At 38.9% G+C, this 20,015-nt stretch overlaps 1 protein-coding gene across 1 annotated transcript in view; it reads left to right on the top strand.

Moving 5' to 3' along the window:
• BST1 (bone marrow stromal cell antigen 1) overlaps positions 1–13,100 on the top strand; it is a 253,168-nt gene extending 240,068 nt beyond the window's left edge. Inside the window, exon 9 of the mRNA XM_078678450.1 lies at positions 12,696–13,100. Coding sequence (XP_078534576.1) covers positions 12,696–12,852 — 157 coding nt within the window. The 3' untranslated portion in view covers positions 12,853–13,100. The remainder of the gene's footprint in view (positions 1–12,695) is intronic.
• Positions 13,101–20,015: the final 6,915 nt, after the last annotated feature.

Below are 20,015 nucleotides of genomic sequence, written 5' to 3'. Positions count from 1 at the left end.
GCATGAGAATAGGGACAAAGCGCCTTCCATAAAACTCACTGTGATAAGAGTATTAGTTATATCCGAGCTTGAGTGAAGGGTAAATTAGCGTCGGTGCATGATTATCTATAAACAGGTTAGAGTCCTGTACGGGTACATGTTTCATATCTATAAACAGGTGAGAGCCCTGTACGGATAACGTCGTTATTTTGCTAACGGTGCATGATCTCTATAAACAGGTGAGAGTCCTGTACGGATTTCATGTGTGTTTGAAATTAGGGAATTTTCAGTGTGAAAGTGCGAGTTTGATTTGTATTTTATGTTCAAGTGGAACTCTTAGAACTGTCACTTCGCGGTGCGTTCAGAGCAAAGCGAGTTCATAATTATACGTGTTAGAAGGGTGGGGTAAGGGTTACTCTACTGACAATTGGATATTATCCTTAGTGTGAATAGCGCCGTCTATTCCGAAGTGTGGATACTTGAATGTATGTAAACTATCCTAAATAGTGAAACGAACAGATGATGTCCTTATAGTCATTGTTAAGAATTAATTTACACTGAAAAGTGTTCTTAAAATGGCGCTGTGAAAAGATTTTGTGAAGGAGGGGTAAGCGCCAGGAGTGAGAAACGAGAAACCGCAGCTGCTGTGTACGTCACAGAGCCGCGCTGGGATTGGGCGACCTACGTCACAAACTATACTCTGATTGGCTCTTGAGTCTCTGACGATCTGTAAGCTAATTGGTTCTTTAGGAAAACTCCATTTTTATTGGTTGAGCAGAAAAGTGACGTAGCTCAACTGTCATTGGCTTGTTGGTGTGTTTCGCGCACGGATTGGTTGTTTTGCGGAACATCCCGGAAATATTTTACGAACGATTTTGTGAATTAGAATTAACTCTTAAAAATGAGTTATCATTTTAAACATGTTGAGAAAAAGCCAACATTATTTCAGAAATTTAAAAATTTATTTTCACCTGATAAGAAAATTGAAACGCGAGGTGGTAAACTACTTCATAAGTATAAAACACCTGCAGCGTACATGGAAGGTGAATATGGATATCATACTGTCTTATGGTTTGATAGTTGGAAACGCTATACTAAGAACGACGGTGTTTTAACTTGGCCTGATGATGGTTCATTTAATGTAAAAGTCTTGAGAAATTTACGAGAGAAAATGAATGCTCTTGTTCCGAAACCGAGACCAACTCAATTTGAAGCTTTAGTTGAGTGGGAAGACGAGATGTATCAGTTACAAAGAGAAGCTAGTGGAATTAAAAGACCTTCTAAAAATCCACCTTGGAGAAGAGAAACTCATGAAGATAGATTGCGAATATGGAGACAGGGAAACATGAGTGAAGGATTGTATTTAATTCAGGAAATGGTAATGGGTACTCCTACAGGGAAATCTATGGAAAGTGAATCTGAGGATGCAGTTATGGAAGAAATATATACAACTGCTAGAAAGAATCAGCCTTTGAGACCTCCTAGATCATGGTCTACTCCGGTGGTTTCTACTGAAACTTCACCGAGTGCACCTCCAATTAATGAAGCTCCTAAACTTTATCCAAATAATTGTGAAATCATTGAAACTCCTAGAAGACCAGAATTTGATAATGCTCGAAATGAAGGTAGACATTTTACAATGGCTCCAAGGGCAAGAGAAGCTCCAAAAGATTATACAAGAGAGGCAAGAAATGTTGAAGATGTCGATTATAATGAATATTTAAGATCTAAAGAAGAATTAATAAAAAGAATGACAAAAGGCATGGAAGCTGTGACAGTTCCAGTAACAATTGGTCCTGTTCAGCCTGTATTTGACCAAAAGGAAACAAACAAGACAGGATTAACTATTCCTTTAAATGCAGAAATTCAAAAGGTTACTGAAAAATTTTATTCAGACTTATCTGAAATAAACTCTTCTAGATCGAAAATGCCTGATTTAACCTTTAATGAGGATTTATCTCCAAAAACACCAATGGGTGCTATATCAGATATAGGGAGTCCTGAAGTCAGGGTAACCACACCAAAACTTGATGTGGCCAAATTAAAAGCGAATATCGAAGAATTAATAATCGGAACAATCGGTCCAGATAGTTTAAATTACTATCGAGATGATGAATTACTGTTCATTTGCAAAAGCATTCAATGGAAAACAAAAAATAAATATGATCAACTAGAGGATCTAGCAGCAGAACTTGAAATCGATGTGAGCAAACAAAAGAATTTTGCGAAACATTACAGATTAGACTTTTCAGAAAGTGACATTGAGAGTTTGAACTCAATGGGAAGAATAGTACATATAAAAGATTTGATTGTTTATATCAAAAAGCTAGGAGAACTGAATAAATGGAGAGTAAAATGGACGAAAAAGAAGGAAGATGAAAGATTGGAAAAATTGTCAAAACAATTTCCAATGAGAGAAATTGCAGGTGGAGGATATGTTCATGTCCCTTGGTCGAGACAGGACATTCTGTTGTTTACAAATGACTTTCCAAAATTGAGGGAAAAACCAGTTGAGTGGTACAGACAAGTAGATAGATTTATCAAAGTGTCAAAAGTTCTGTGGATTGATTTAGATGGATTTTTTGACATTGTCGTTCCATCAGATCTTTGGACAGAATGTAAGATATCGATTAGTTGGCCAAAAACAGAACCTGAGCGAATAAAAGAAACAGGTGCTCCAAATCCACTTGTAATGGATTTTTATGAAAAAGTGATTGTTTGGATGAAAAACAAAATACCACCCAAAGAAGTCGATTGGGTTAAAATAGAAAGGACAGAACAGGAAACAAAAGAATCAGTTCATTCTTTTTATGAAAGACTACTGTTAATCTTTAAACAATACAGTGGTTATGAAAAACTAGACGAAAAGGATATGAGCCATTTTGTCTATAGATTTGTTTATGGACTAAAACCTGAAATTGGAGAAATGATCAGAAATAGCATTGTAGGATGGCAATCACTATCTGTAGATGATATTCTAAGAAAGGCTAAGTATTGCAGTGATGAAATAGAAGTAAAACAGAAGAAGCTCAAGGAGAAAGCCATGTGGGCTCAGGTAAAAGTGGCTGAGCAACAGATTGCCAGCATGGGTAATAAGAACACTAATTTTGTTCAAACCGGAAATACAAACCAGATACAAGGAAAGTTTAAAAGTAATAATTTCCCAAAGAAATTTAGCCCAAAGATTGAGGAGTTGAAACAAAGATTACCTTGTTTTAATTGTGGCGAAATTGGACATTGGAGAGACGAGTGTCCTCATCCTCCTAAAAACTTAAAGAATCCCTTATTGAATCCACAGATGCAGAATGGTGTTGACCTGCAGCGACAGCTACAGATGCAACAGGGGTTAAACGAATTAAATATTCAACGACAGTTGCAGCAACAGCAACAGCAACAGGTGAATAATCGTCAAGACCAATTGCCACAACCACCTTTTCCGAATTGTGGGGGAGTTCAAAAATATAATCCAAGCGTGGGATTTCAGGGAAGTGAACAGGTAATAAAACCACAAAAACAGCAAAAGCAGCAAAGAGTTCAAATGCAAAATGCTTCACAACAGTTTTTATTAACAGAAAGTCAAGACAGCGATTCTGATGATTATTGCTGACGGTGCCCGAGAGAGGAGGAAGAGTGTGTTGTTGGAGCCACTCTTGAGGTTGACCAGTCTGGTCCTTTTGTAAACGGGAAAGTTAATGATGTAGACATCACTTTTCTAGTGGACACTGGTGCTACCCGTTCTACTGTTAGATCAGTGGAAATTGAAAACCTACCTCTCTCTGGGGATACCATCCAAGTTGTCGGAGTAAGTAATCAGCAAATTAAAACTGACTTAACTGATCCAGTACCAGTTGAAATTGGAAATTACAGAGACAAACACAGATTTGTGGTTTGTAATAGTAGTCCAGTGAATCTATTGGGCAGAGACATCCTATGTAAAATGAATTGCAGAATATATTGTTCTCCTGATGGAGTTGAGTTACAAACAATGGAAGAAGATGGTTTATACAGAATGACAATGATGATGATGGAAGCAGAAGAAACAAAATTGTTTTCTGCATTTGAAGAAAAGGATTTACCTGAAGAGCTCAAGGAAACATTGAAATCTGAAATATGGGATTTTACTGGAAATGAGATGGGTCTGATGAAAAACGTAGATCCAGTAAAAATTACATTGAAACAGGGAATAGAATTTCCAAACATTCCACAGTATAAAATGAAAACAGAAACAATTGAAGGTATTACACCAATAATTGAAAAATTAATCAAGCAAGGTGTATTAAAAGAAATGGAGAGTAGTCCTTGTAATTCACCAATTATGGGAGTTAAAAAGTCAAATGGAACATTTAGAATCGTACAAGATTTGAGAAAGGTTAATCAAATTGTCATTCCATGTTGTCCTGTGGTTCCAAATCCAGCAGTAATTCTATTCCAGATTCCACATGATGCTGAATGGTATACAGTCATTGATCTTTGCAATGCATTCTTTACTGTTCCCTTACATCCAGACAGTTATGAAATCTTTGCTTTCAGATTCCAAGGTAAGACCCTCGGATGGTCAAGAATCCCTCAGGGCTATACAGAAAGTCCTTCAATCTTTAATGAACTGTTAAAAAGATCATTAGAAGACCTAGACTTACCTGGTAGGTCTACGTTAGTGCAGTATATTGATGATCTGTTGATAGCTGCAAAGACAAGAGAAAATTGTGTGACAGACACAATAATTCTGTTAAATCGCCTTGCAGAAGAAGGACATAAAGTGTCCCCAGCAAAACTACAGTTTTGCAAACAAGAAGTAAAATATCTTGGTCACAGAATTGCAAAGGGAAAAAGACAAGTAACAATAGAGAGAATAAAAATGATTCAAGCAATGTTACCACCAAGAACACAAAGACAGGTCAGAATGTTCTTGGGAATGGTTGGATACTGTCGACAATGGATAAGTGGATTTTCAGTAATTGCAAAACCACTACAAAGACTGACAAAGTCAGATGTAAAAGATCCAATTATTCTCAATGATGCTGAGATGGATTCTTTTGAAAACCTGAAAAAGAGCTTATGCCAAGCTCCTGCTTTAGGTATGCCAAATTATGAGAAAGATTTTGAACTGTATTGCAGTGAGAGAGAAGGATGTGCATTATCTGTGTTGATTCAGAGACACGGAAATTTAAAGAAACCTATTGCATACTTCTCTGCAGTTCTTGATCCAATTGCAAAAGCATTACCAGGTTGCTTGAAAGCAGTTGCAGCTACAAGTATTAGTCTCGAACAAAGTGAGGGGATCATTATGGGATTTCCTGTGAAAGTTTTTGTACCTCATTCAGTAGAAATATTATTGACAAGAGGTAAGACTCAGCATTTAACAAGTAGCAGATTGACAAAGTATGAGAAAATCATACTAGGAGCAGATAATGTTTCGATTTCAAGATGTTTGAATCTGAATCCTTCTACATTACTGCCTGATTCTGAAATTGTTGATGACATTGAAACAGAACATGAATGTTTAGATGTCAAGGAATTCTGCACTAAACCAAGAAAAGACATCAAAGACAGACCTTTGTCTGAATCGGATTTTGTCTACTTTGTAGATGGCTCATGCTTAAGATCCGAAGGAGGTGTCTTAAAAGCTTCATATTCAGTTTGTACAGTCAAAGATGTCGAAGAAGCATCATGTCTTGAAGGAGTTCGTTCAGCACAAGTGGCTGAATTAATTGCTTTGATTCGTGCATATGAAATATCAAAGGATATAAGAGTTACCATCATTACTGATAGTCAGTATGGGTATGGAGTTGTGCATGATTATGGACAACTCTGGTCACAGAGAGGATACATGACATCAGCAGGATCACCAATTAAAAATGCAGTTTTCATTAGGAGATTAATTGAAGCAATACAATTACCGAAAGAAATCGCCATTGTTAAGTGTGCAGCGCACACTAGAGGAATTGATTATATTTCCAAGGGAAATGCCTTCGCAGATGAAACAGCTAAATACTGCGCAAGGAAAAATTATTCTTACAATCGGGAGAGGAGTAAAGAAACTGATTCAAATTCATTAATGCTAACAACAGTTGTAGAAACATGGCATGAGATTAGAGATTTACAAAATGAAGCATATGATGAAGAAAAAGACTTGTGGTTAAGATCAGATTGTAGACCACGTGAAGAAGATGGAGTGTGGGTTTACAAAGATGGCAGAGTAGTCTTACCAAATTGCTTGATTGCTGACATGGCCAGATTATATCATGGTCCAGCACATCTGGGAAGAGATTCTATGGTTAGACTTTTCAGAGAAACATGGTTCAATACTAAGTTCAGAACTATTGCAGAATCTTTTTGTCAAAGGTGTTTGTCATGCCAACAAATGAATCCAAACAGAAAATCAGTGGTGGGGACAGGAATAATTGGTCGAGAGGGTGGTCCCTTTACCAGGTTACAAATGGATTTCATTGAAATGCCCTTACACAATTGTTTGAAATATGTGCTTGTAATTGTTTGCTTATTTTCAAGATGGGTAGAGGCTTTCCCTACACGACATTGTGATTCAATTACAGTAGCAAAACTAATGCTCAGAGAAATCATCCCAAGGTACGGTTTTCCAGTCACTATTGAGAGTGATGGAGGAAGCCATTTTGATAACAAACTGATGAAGTTAATTTGCGAAGCTTTGAGCATTGAGCAGAAAATACACTGTGCATACAGACCAGAGGCATCAGGAGTGGTTGAACAAATTAATGGAACAATTAAAAACAGAATTGGAAAAATGTGTCTTGAAACAGGTGTAAAGTGGACTGATGCTCTTCCACTTGTTTTGATGTCATTAAGAAGTACACCAGATAAAAAGACAGGTTTGAGTCCTCATGAAATTTTAATGGGAAGAGTTATGAGGCAAGCTTTTGTACCTGTAGGTAAACTGTTGAGTATAAATGACAGTGCTATTTTGGATTACTGTAAAAGGTTATCTGATATGGTAACTTCTGTGTCTAATCAGGTGGGAACTGAAGCACAATCAAATGAAAAGGTTTTGACACATGATCTGAGACCTGGCGATTGGGTCAGAACGAAAGTACATCGGAGAAGGAATTGTCTAGCTCCTAGATGGCAGAAGCCTAGGCAGATAATTTTGATCACTACTAATGCTGTAAAGTGCAGAGGATTGAAACGCTGGATTCATCCTAGTCATACTATTCCAGTACCAACTCCTGAGAGTTCTGATGTTGAAAGTGATACCACAGATGATTCTGATTCTGAAGCAGAAGGCGAAACAGAAGGTGAAATAAATCCAGATTCTGAAGATCGACAAGAAAGTCGACATCTGGAAACTGTACCAGTGAATGGAAATTTGACAAGAAAAGACTTGGAAATAATTGAAATAGATTCTGAAGGTGAAGAGAATCTGTTAAAGGGAAAGATAACTGAGGATTCGGTTGTCTCTATCGAAGACAAAGAAGCAGAACAAAAAGAAGTTTCAGACCAGGAGAGTATCGAAAGGCAGAGAATAAACTCTGAAGTAAGGAACAGAAATCCGAAATCTGGGAAGTTGGGGGTAATTGAAGAAGAGGAGGAAGACGAATTACCGAGTACCAGTGAAGGAAAACAAAGTGAAGTTCCTGAAGGAGTGAAATTGCCGAATAGAGAAGTTCCTGAGTCAATTGAAATTTCAGACTACGAAACTGAAGAAAGTGACGTGGATGGTGAAAGTGAAAACAGAAAGAAAAGGACTTGGAAGTCAGAATCAAATAATTCTGAACCAAAAAAGAAATACGTGAGAAAAGCAGACTACTGGCCTGGTGGAAGATTGAGAGTCAGATTGATCAAGAAACCAAAAGAACAAGTTGAAGAAATCAGTAGTCAAAAGAGTCCTGGAAAAGAAGTTGGAGTTGGAAGAAAAATTGAAGTGATATCGAGAAAAGGAAAAAGAATAGTAAGACCAAACCAAAAATACAAGTCTCCTGAGTGGACTTACTTAGTAATTCCACCTGTTATAGACATATATGATAGTAGTGAAGAAGAAGACAAAATCCAAGAAATTAGTGACAATGATTGAAGTACAGATATATTAAATTGGCAAAAGGCTGAAGAAAATTTGTTAGTTGACACAAGGTCGAAGAAAAACTGTTTAGTTGAAGAAAACTTATGTATGACATAAGGTCGAAGAAATCTTGTTTAGGGTTTAAAAAAAAAAAAAAAAAAAATTTTAAAGGGGGGTGTAAATATAAATTTAGATCTTAAATTTTTTTATTTTATTTTATTTTATTTTGAGGCTAAACTAACCAAAAATGCCTTACGTTAAGGAGAGCACTTCAAAGTGTTCTGTTTTTAAGAGATGCTGTAAGATGACTCTGGTGTGTCTGCTCATTTTAGTTCTGCTCTGGTTGGTTTTAGCTGTGATTATCCCTTTGGAGATGAATAGAGAATTACACAAAGTTAACATAACAAGCAAAGCTCTGGTTAGCCAAACTAAACATAGTGCGTCTGCAAAAGTTATTGATCATCAGCCTAACATTCATCAAGATAAATCAATTAGTGATTTTTCAAGTAATACATTCACAAAGCTATTGAGTGAATATGTTAAGGTAATGGATGCAAAAGACTGCTATGTCTGCGTTAAGTTACCTGCTTCTGTTTCTGAGGGAGTAACATATAATATGCTTCCTCTCACTTATGCTGTAACATGTAGTGTGTTAACTAGTTTATTTTATCAAACTGGACGTTTAGAATATTACTATTCAAATTATGATGAAATTTTTGCAAATATTAAGATTGAAAATGCTTTAAATAAGCACAAGAAAGCAAAGCAAATGAGAGAATTTTTCCTTGTTACTAACGAACTTACTTATGAGTATGCTTATAAAAATAATCTAACTTGCAAATTAAGTGCTGAAGGAAAGAAATTTTTGAATATGGTTGAGGAGAGAAGAGCAATTTATAAGAGGAATGAATTAGTCAAGCAGACTAAGTCTAATTTCTGGCAGAAAGAGGATGAGAAGTTAAATGGCAAAATGCTTGAAAATATTGCAATTCACATAGACAAACCAGTTAGTGGAAAGCTTTGCATTAGGAGAGATAACACACTTTTTGATAATTACTTTGTAGGTGCAAGTAACTGTGAAGATACTTATCAGATTTTGGGAGGTTGGGGATTCAAAGGTGGAAAGGATCCAATCTTTCCTGGGATTTATTTTGTTTGTGGTGACAAAGCCTACTACAACCTTCCAGACCACTGGTATGGAACTTGTTATGTGGGAATTGTTTTTCCTAAAGTGTTTCATGTTGACAGAGATTCAGAAGGATTGTTTAAAATTCATAATTATGTAAATAGAGTTAAAAGAGAAACTTTTACTGAAGTTCTGGGAGACATTTTTCAAGCAGTAATACCTTTTGTTGGTATAACCTTAAATGCAGGAAGAATCAGAAAATTGTCCACTATAGTTGATAGATTATTAACTGACACAGCTGATGGGTTTCAATTAGTGAATGTTGAAGTTATTGCAATTAGATCCATGGTAATTCAAGACCGCCTTGCTTTAGACATACTCCTAGCAAAAGAGGGAGGAGTCTGTGGCATTTTACATGTACAACATTGTTGCACATATATACCTGACGAAAGTAAGAATATTGAAATGTACATCAAGAATATTACACAAATGCATTCAGAGATAATTCCTTTAGAAGAAGATGATTTTACAGGGAAACTTTCAAAAAGGTTCCAAGCAATTAAAAACTGGTTTCACGATATTGGAAGTTCAATTCTTGGCAAGATTTTGGCACCTTTGATTATAATAGTATTCATTTTTATTTTGACAAAAATAGGTTGTTTGTTACATAAAAGAAAGAAGCAGTTGAAAGAGAAGAAAAGAATCTATAAACTTAGAAAAGAAGAAGAAAGGGAGATCGAATTACAGGAGTTACATAGAGAGCGTTATGCTAATTCCAAAGATTATGCAGAAACAGACTTTTAGGATTACTGATACAAATGAATTTGAATCGATTTCTCAGAAATTTAAATTACCAAAATTTTGAATGCTGGTGTGGTGATTTGTTAATCACCAGATGAGGGAGTTGATGGAGCGAGATAGAAAACAAAATTTTGTTTAAACTCGTAAAGTCACATTTCCATAACATGAATAATAATATTAATGATTTGTGATATGTCTTGCTAATACAACTTAGATTAAACTTTACACGTGGGGGGACTAACATGTGTGCTCATAAACGTGCATAATTGTTGCATCTTTTTGTTCGTGCAAAATAATAAAATAATTTATTGTTTTCGTTTTTGTCACCACTAACTGCTGCAAACTTAAAAGAAGCATGTGCTTGTTTTGCTTTTCCTTGTCTGTGTGATGTCATTTCTACTATTCTAGGTGCACATAAGTCTCATGGATTAATGAAGACTGGTAGATATAAACGCTGCTTTATTTGTTTGCATTTGCTAGGTAACATTTGATTAATCGGGTGGGTTAATTAATTAGTAAATCCTGGGGTGGATACAGAATCTACATTATTTCTTACATTAATACTTTTCTTGTGTTTGTTTTATACTAGAAAGCATAAGTTGCCTGCTTTTGGGCCTAGTTTGCTCGAGCTACAAAAAGCTGAATTTTACTTCTGCAAAAGTCACGAGACGCCCATTCTGAAATAAAGTGTTCGTCAAAAGCTGCATTCACAAAGCAAAAACTGACGTGCTATCATCATTCTGTCGGACATGGCCAAGGTCGAAAAAGAACATTTTGTCAGCCCTTAACTTGGCATCCGCGGAAGTCAATTGGAAGCAATGAGAACGTTATTATACATTTGTTGCAAACCTAGGAAGCTCCTGGTTGCATTCAGAAAAGACAATGGTCCTTAAGAAAAGTGACCTAATGGAACTTTTGAAATATGGGTGACATGTCACTTGTCACTCTCAGCCAATGGGACGTCGAAGATTTCTGAAAACTTTCCTTTGCGTAGTTTAGTTAGCGTAGAAAGGTATAAAAAGTCATGCCCCTAGGGATGGGCTGGCTGCTGCTTTCTGACTTTCCGATGAGGGTGAAGTGCTGTCGGACATTGCGTGGAGCACGTAAGAATCCTCAAAGAACTTTACTATAATTTCTATCTATTTAGCTCAGTTAGGGACTTAGGTTTTAGAAATGCTAAACTTTAAATACTTACTTTAATTTTGATTCACTTGCTTAAATTGTATTTTTCTCACGTTTCTTTACAATCATGCTTGCTTCAATGCTAATAAATAACTTTTATAAAACTATCAATTAAAATACCATAATTTAGTAAATAAAATCTTACTTTTGACAAAACAAGCTGGTCTTGGTTATTCAGAAGTGTAGGTTACTATTAGCTAGATCACGTCGCCAATGGTGGTCGTTTAAATGGTTAGGATTTATTCAAATGACAATATTCTTTTCGCAGATATATAAAATTGTATATAGTTTGTAGATAATGTGTATATAGAATTTATCTGACCACCTGATTCAGTAGGCCCAAAATATGTCAGGTTTATAAATGGGTCCATAATTTAGTATATAATTTTGTTTATAGGTTATGAAGTTGGGTAGCGTTGTTTATGATATATTTTCTATAGGCCGCTGGATCAATAGTGAGCTTTACAAATACACGTAATATAACATAACTTACATGTGTAATGATTTCCACTTTAATAAGGTAGGAAAGGTAGAGATGAAGATTTACACTTGTAAGTTTGTGAATTGCATTTTGTAGTACTTTAGAAGTCCTTTTGTAGTACTAATAAACATACTAGAAAATGCAGTTTGTGAATAGGCCCTGCATAATCATTGTTCAGAAGAAGAGGGGCAGAGTTGCAATGAGCCTTCCGAGTGAACAGGCTGGTGAAAATGAGCTCTTTGCTGTTCCCCATAGTTCCTACCTCATGGAATTCTGATGTTGAAAAAAACATTTCACATTTTGTGTCCACTTCGATAATATTGATAAGAAAATAAATGGATGATTTTGGGCCAGATGTAGGAGAGGAAATACCGGTCGGTAACGGCCGAATTCGGCCATTACCGACCGGTATTTAGGAATCGGCATGTAGGGGCCAGCATTTTACAGAATCGGTAAATTTACCGATTCGGTAAATTTACCGATTCTGTAAAATACCGAGTCGGTAATTTTACCGATTCGGTAATTTCCACATGTAGGTGACACTTCTGAGTGTGCCACAGGCCCTTAAGAGTCGGTATTTTACCATCCAATCCTATTGGGTGGTAAAATACCGAATTCAGGTGTGCATGCACATCTGTGCATGCACACCTGTGCCATGTGACACACAGACATGCCCTTAGGGCATGTCTGTGTGCCACATGGCACACATGCCTGTATTTGGGGTGCTAGAGGGTGTCAAAGTGACACCCCCTGCACCCTTGCAGGATTCGGTATTTACCGATTCGGTAAATACCGAATCGGTATTGCCCATTGATTCCTATGGGCTTCAAGGCCCATAGGAATCAATGGGCAATACCGATTCGGTATTTACCGAATCGGTAAATACCGAATCTTACCGATTCGGTAAATGTAAAAAGAAATTTACCTACATCTCACTACTTCTATTTTACCGATTCATAAATACCGAATCGGTAAAATTCGGTATTTATGAATCGGTAAAATAGAATTACCTACATCTGGCCCTTTTTTCCTTGTGAATATTCTATTCTGACCCTGTCTAACCCAAAACCCTTATTAATTATCTTCTTTCATTGCAGACCTGTGCAGTTAATCCAATGTGTGGATTTCCCCAGGGATCATCGGTGTGCCCTCTGCAGCTCTGGCAGCATCATGGAGACATCTGCACCCATTTTCCTCCAACTTGCAATCCTAGTCGTGAGCTTTGGACAGATTCACTTACAATCAACTATGTGACAGTACAACAAAGTACTTCTGACCTTATGCCCAGTCACCACTGATTACAGGCCAATGATAGTGACTGTGGAAACAATACCATCATTATTATGGACCTCTCAGGCATGTTTATGTTGAAAATCAACGCTTCACACTTGACTGTCGTAACTGCATAGTACAGCAGAAATATTCCATTGTGTATGATCTAAATGCTCCTCCTGCTGTCTACGTTTCAAATTATGTTAATATTAAAACGAATCTAGACATTATATTTGTCACTTTGGTATGTTTTGGGGCCAAAGGTTTTGAAGTCTGATAGTACTGACTGGTTAATAAACTTTTAGCCTGATCCCTTAGCTAGGCTCCTCTCTCTCCTGATAGCCCAAACGAAGGGATATGCACAATCACATCCTGATTTTTATTTTGTAGCTAAGACGTTTGCCTGGCTCCAATACAAAGACAAGATTACACTAAATAACTTTGTTTGTGCACTGCTAAAACAATCTTACGTATTTATTATTGGCATCCTAGGGGTTGTCTATTGTTCCTCGTTGACCTTTAGTTGGCAAGCTGGGAGATCTTTGTTTATTTTAGAGTGCCTTGGGTATAGTAGGTGCTATCCCTCAAGGGTCCTGCTCTAGCAGTCCTGATTTAGGTGCGAAATTACCTCTCAAGTTTGTTCAGCACTCTGCTCTTAGCGAGCACAGGAGGATTGTGTGTAGATCTTATTCACATAAACTGATGAAAAAATGAATGAATGAACTGGTTTTGTACAGTGAACAGTTGCCCGGTGCTGCAAAGACCAGAGGGAACCACAACCATTGCCAATTAGCAAGAGGAAAAACAAACACATTTTAAGAAGCGTTTGAAAATAGAGCTTATTTTTCATACCTCGTAAACTCATCAGCACCTTATTCCCAGCTTGAGTAGCCAGAAAGAAAACCTCCTCTCCTGGTGTTCCTGAACCTAGGGGTACCAACTAGAAGAGCCTGAGAAGAATGAGAAGTGCTTGGGATCAGAGGATTAAAAAGCTCTGTGCACCAATAAAATACCTTTATAAACAATTCTCATCTTGACTAGCAGCCAATGAAGTTCTTTAAGATGATACGAGACAGAAACACTGCAGAGGAACCTCAGAATAAGGCGCTCAGCTGTATTCCGAAAAGATTGAAGGCGTTTAATCAAGTAACCAGGAATGCCAAGATATTGTTTAGTAGAAAACTGGGATATGTTCTGTGCTGTATGAATTATATTTGTATTTTTCTTCCTGCAGCAGTAAGTGGATTAGCTCTACATTGTTTGGTATTTAAGTCCTCACCTTTCTTTCCTCCTGAGGTAATATTAAAGTGTCCATTTCTCTATTAGTGCACTACTTTTTGGGAAGGGAGGGAAGAAGTCAGGATTTCCTTAGGGGTACAGCCTTTCATGGCCATGGCAGGAGCAGGAATGAGTCAGCCGCCAGCCTTTCATGGCCATGGCAGGAGCAGGAATGAGTCAGCCGCCACCATTTCTAAATGAGCTTGGTGAGCCAGACATCCCTTGGAAGAGGTGGGAAGGAATTTTTAAATCCTACCTCATAGCAATAGGGGGTGGTAATTATAACAATGTGAGGAAACAACACATTTTACTGCACAACTTAGGTATTCATGGCAGGAAAGTTTTTGAAGACATAACAGGCAGACTGGTGGATGATGAACAAGAAGAGGTTGACGGGACAAATGTGTATGAGTATACTCTGAGGAAATTGGAGGAACATTTTAAAGTTAAACTTAATGTAGTACTGGAGAGGCACAAATTTTATAAGAGGGTGCAAAAGAAGGATGAGAAAGTCACAAATTATGTTGCAGTCCTTAGGGGTTTATCTGCCATTTGTGAATTTGGGGCATTGACGGATTCCATGATTAGAGATCAAATTGTGAGGTGTACTAATGATCCTAGGATTCAAGAAGTACTGCTCACTAGGAATCCTGATCTAGATGAAGCACTAAGCATAGCAAAGGGGTTGGAGCATACGGCGTTGTGCATGAAGGAAATGAAAATTCAGGATGGAGTTAATAGAGAAAAGAGTGATAGCAAGGTTGCACCTGAGGGGGAGACAGTATGTAAGGTGGGAGAAAAAGTGAAGGGCAATCAACGCAGTAATGCAGAAGATTTATTTTGCTACAAATGTGGTAGCCCCAATCACTTAGCGAACAATTGGAAGTGCCAGGGGAGGGATGTTTTGTGTAGAAAATGCAATAGGAGGGGGCATTTTTCAAAAGTGTGTAAAAATATTAATCAAAAAGTACATGTCATAGAAAATGTTGAAAGAGTAGATGGGGGTGAGAAAACTTATATTTTTCAAGTTGAAGATGACATGGCCAATGAGGATAACAACTACCATAAGTGTGAAATCACCCTTGATGGGGAGAAGTTCGAAGTATATGCCGATTCGTGCTCCCCTTTTACTTTGGTTGACAAAAGCATATTTGATGAGAAATTTGCCAAACACAAGGTTGTTCTTGAGAAAGCAGACATAAGTCCAGTGGGGTACTATGGGGAACGTATGCCATTAGAGGGTATGGCAAGGATGAGGATCTCTTTTAAGAACAGGCATACTGTAGGAAAAGTCTATGTAACCACGAGGGGTTCTAGCCTCCTGGGGTGGAAACATCAGAAAGAGTTAGGGATTAAGCTAGATCCCAACAACAGAGAGCAGGTACTCCTAGTGGAACCTCCTAATATTGCTGAAAACCTAATCTCAGAATTTAAGGAGGTGTTTAGTGAAAACCTGGGAGTTCTAAAGAACTACATGCATAAAATCACTCTTAAAGAGGGGGCTGTACCTGTAGTACATAAAACCTGATCTATTCCACTTCGCATGAGGGAGCCATTGGAAAGGGAGTTGGAAAAGCTGGTCAGCCAAGGTGTCATCATGGAAATTGAAAGCTGGGCATGGTTGGCTCCAGTCGTCATCACAACTAAGGATGGAGGAAAGAATGTAAGGCTCTGTGTGGACTTGCGAGACTTAAATGCCAACATTCTAGTGGACAGATATCCCCTCCCGAGGATCGGCGAGATGTTGAGCACCATACAGGGGACGAAATATTTTACCTGTCCTCGGCCTATTATCAGATAAAGCTGCATCCGGAGTCTCAATCACTGACGGCCTTTACAACCCCGTTTGGAAATTTTAAATTTCTGCGGATGCCTTTTGGCTTGGCATCCGCAGCTGCAGCCTTTCGACGTGTAATGCAGCACATTCTCAAAGACTGCACAAAAACGATGTGCTTTCAGGATGATATCCTGATTTATGGTGCTGATGAAAGAGAGCACAATGACAACATCAAAGGAGTTTTGGAGAGACTGAAGGGAGTTGGTTTCACCACAAGAGTGAGCAAATGTAAGTTAGGTGTGAGTTCAGTGGACTATCTGGGTCACATCATCTCAGAAGAGGGCATCAAACCGAAGTGTGATCTGGTTAATGCGGTGAGAGATGCTCCCACTCCCACCAACAAAGAAGATGTTGTGTCATTTCTAGGATTGGCGGAATACATAGCGAAATTCATCAAGGATTTTGCCACAATGTCACATCCTTTGAGAGTGTTGGTAAAAAAGGAAAGCATTTTCAGCTGGGGAAAGGATCAAGAGATGGCATTCAAAAAAATAAAAGAAGCGATCATACAGGCACCTTTCATAGGGAAATTTAATCCAGAAAGAGACATTATAATTTCAACGGATGCCAGCAACAAAGGTATTGGAGCCACTTCAGCACAGAGGGTGGAGAAAGAGATAAAAGTGGTAGCTTTTGCGTCCAGAACGCTCACCGGTCCTGAAGCTAACTATTCAACCGTGGAAAAAGAGGCCTTAGCCGTCTACTGGGCCATCAAGCATTTCAAATATTATGTGTGGGGTGTTCAATTCGAAGTGCATACAGACCACAAGCCTTTGGTGCCATTGTTCACTAAGAAAAACATGGAGAACATGACCCCACGCATAGCTGAATGGGTGTTAGGCCTACAAGGTTACAATTTCAGAGCGGTGTACATACCAGGACAACAAAACAAAGTGGCGGATTTCCTATCGAGGGCTCCCATCTGTGGAGAAGCTGAGGAGGAGAAGGTCGAAGATACAATTTTGGAAGTGAGTTTGGGAGCGGTGGCGAAAGATAGTTGGGAAACACATATGGAACAAGATGAAATTTTGAAGAGTGTGAAAACTTATATTGTGTCCGGATGGCCGAACAAATGTAAGGAGCTTGAAAGGGAAATTCAATCCATATTGGAATGTTAGGGATGACCTTTCGGTGGAGGGGAAATTCATCCTAAAGTCAGGAAAACTGGTTCCCCCGGAGGGGATGAGGAATCAAGTGATTGAGCTGGCCCATGAGGGTCACTTGGGCCGCTGTCTTAGCAAAGCAAGATTATGTGCAGATTATTGGTTCCCAGCCATGGATCGTGAAATGGAGGACAAAGTACGTGATTGTTATGCTTGCAGCGTAAGCGACAAATCGAAAGTGACAAAACACGCACCCCTGATCCCGGTGGAAGTCCCGAAGGTACCCTGGGACAAGCTCGGCTTCGACATCGTGGGTCCCATGCACAGGAAAGGTCCCCAGGACTGGTACTTGTTGGTCTTAATTGACTATAACTCACAAGGTGGTACACAATATCAACACAAAGTCCTTGATTCACTTCTTAAAAGAGGTGTTTTCGAGAGAAGGCATTCCTACAACGATGGTAACGGACAACGGCGTACAACTAGTCTCGGAAGAGATGAAAGAGTTTCTAAAGGACTGCTTGATTTCCCATGTCCGTACACCGTTATATTGCCCAAAGGCAAATGGGAAAGTGGAAAGAGCGAACCGCATGTTGAAAGAATGCATACATCTTGCCAGCAAGTCAGGAAAAAACGTGGATGATGCTATCATGGACATGTTATGGGCGTATCATACCACTCCAAATGCTACGACGGGGCACTCACCTTTTGAGCTTTTGAGAAGAAGAAAGGCGGGTTCAAAGTTATCTCCCAACTGGATGGGCAAGAATTTAGAGGTGGAGATCGATCAGGAGGAAACAAGAAAGAAGATCGAAAACAAACAAAATAAATACAAAGAATGGTACGACAAGAAATGGGGTGCCAAGGAGAGGGACCTCAGGGAAGGACAGAGGGTGTACATCAAGAAACCCGATAAACTAGGGAAAAGCGGAGACAGATTCTATGCCCCGGGTAAAATAAAGGAGGTGCAGGGGAATATTGTAGTTATGGAAGATGGGAAAATCTGGAGTCAGGACCAGATAGTTCCGGTCACAGTTAGAGACAACAAACTAGGTGCAGGCAGATCTGAGGAAGGGAACAGTAGGCAGGATATCGGGCAGAGAAGGGAGAGCTATAGACAAAGAACCTCTCCGCACTGGCACAGACAGTACAGCATGAGTTGAGAGTATTCCATAAGGGTTTGACAGCAAGTTTCTGGATGTATCAAAAAAAAAAGAAAAATAGTTGTAATTATAAATCTGTACCTTGACCAGTTGCATGGGTCTTCTGCGCAAGACCTTACTGTTTTTACTTTCATCCCTCCAGGGGACATTATGTTACTAGCTAGGTTGTTCCTTACCTCTCCCTTCTCTTTTGCATTCCTTGCCGCCCCTCTACGTTGCAACCGTTCCTACCTACCCATCCCTCTACTGTTTCGTTCTCCCTAGGGAGGATGGTGTGTTGTAACTTCTCCCAATGGTTCACCCCTCCCATACTCACCCCCTTCCTTTCCCTCACTTGGTATACTCGGTATTCTCCTGTGAAGGCTGACATAGAACGTTGAGAGCGTTCGCTTAGAGCGAGACACACGACAAGCTGGGGACACCTTTACTCCTCTTATACTTTAATAAAGAGGTTATAAACTATATGGTCTGGACCCAATTTACTACAAGAATATTTGCGTAGTCTAATCTCAATGTGATCAGGGCGTGAACCATTGATTTCCGAGTCTCGAGAGGAAGAAGGTAAGAAATGTTTTAGATACCGGAGTAGAGAATAACAGGTACCAACTACTGAAGAAACTTGGGACTGGAAGGAAAGCTAATTATAAAATGTTACTGCTAAATTCTTTGCTATTGTGGTAGGGTGAGGTGAGGGAAGGGAAAGCAGCAGACCAACAATGCTCCCACCAATTGTCTTGTAGAGACCAATACAGAAGATATTTCAGTCTTGTCTCAATTGAATTTAAGATTGCTTTGCTGTATCCAGTCCAGTGTCCTAGATGGACAGGCTTTAAAGGTTTCCTGAACCTTTGCCATCCCTTTCTCAATTGACAGGATCAGCTGGGAAATCAAAGGAATCAACTACAAGAGCCAGGGGAGCCCTGTAGGTCTTAAACAGCGTGGGACTCAAGGAAGAGCCCTGCGGCGCCCCATAATTTAGCAATTTACTGTCCAAAGAGTAGGGCACAATCCAACCTACTTGCTCACTAGCTTGCAGAAAGGACTAAATCCAATTTAGCGCAGGGCCACCGACATCTATTGCTGGGATACACTGAATGGTGTGTGAGAGTGTATGGAACAGAGCGGATTGATCCAATAGTATGAGGGTGGCGTTCATGCAGTGCCATTCTGATGGAAGTAGACACCTCCACTAGAGCAGTCTTGATACAGAATGAGGATCTGATGCCTGTCTGGCTAGTATGTACCAATCTATTCTGTTCCAGATAGCTTGAAAGTTGACTATGAATCAATCTTTCCAGCATTTTAGCCTCTGAGGGTCAAAAGCTAAATAGGTCTAAAGTTGGATAGTATAGTGGGATTTACTGAACATTTTCCATGCAGGGGAGCCAAATTACCGTAGCCTGTTTCCAGAAGCGCGGGACCGTAAAGGTGAGCAAAGCCCTGATTATGAGGGATAGTTTGCAAAAAATGATTTCGCTATCCTAAACATTTTGTGTGGCCCGTTCTGGATCTCGCACAGAGGTCTAAGCATGTGGGATCTAATTGTAATGACAAGTGCATGCTTTTTTAATTTTCACTAAAACAGCTCCCATACTTCATGTTAAACAGTAACATCGCTGAACATTTATTTATTTATTTAAGTAGCTTATACAGCGCGCAGCTACCCCCGAAGGGGTATCCCGGCGCTAAAACAGGAACTCACGACTAGAGAGGGGAGGCAGGAGGAATGGAGAACAGGATCATATTCTAGAGAAGAGCCACGTT

Source organism: Lissotriton helveticus, chromosome 2_2, assembly GCF_964261635.1.
Source record: "Lissotriton helveticus chromosome 2_2, aLisHel1.1, whole genome shotgun sequence".
NCBI lineage: Eukaryota > Metazoa > Chordata > Amphibia > Caudata > Salamandridae > Lissotriton > Lissotriton helveticus.
The sequence above is the reverse complement of the archived record's forward strand: the minus strand, read 5'-3'. Positions and strand labels throughout refer to the sequence as shown.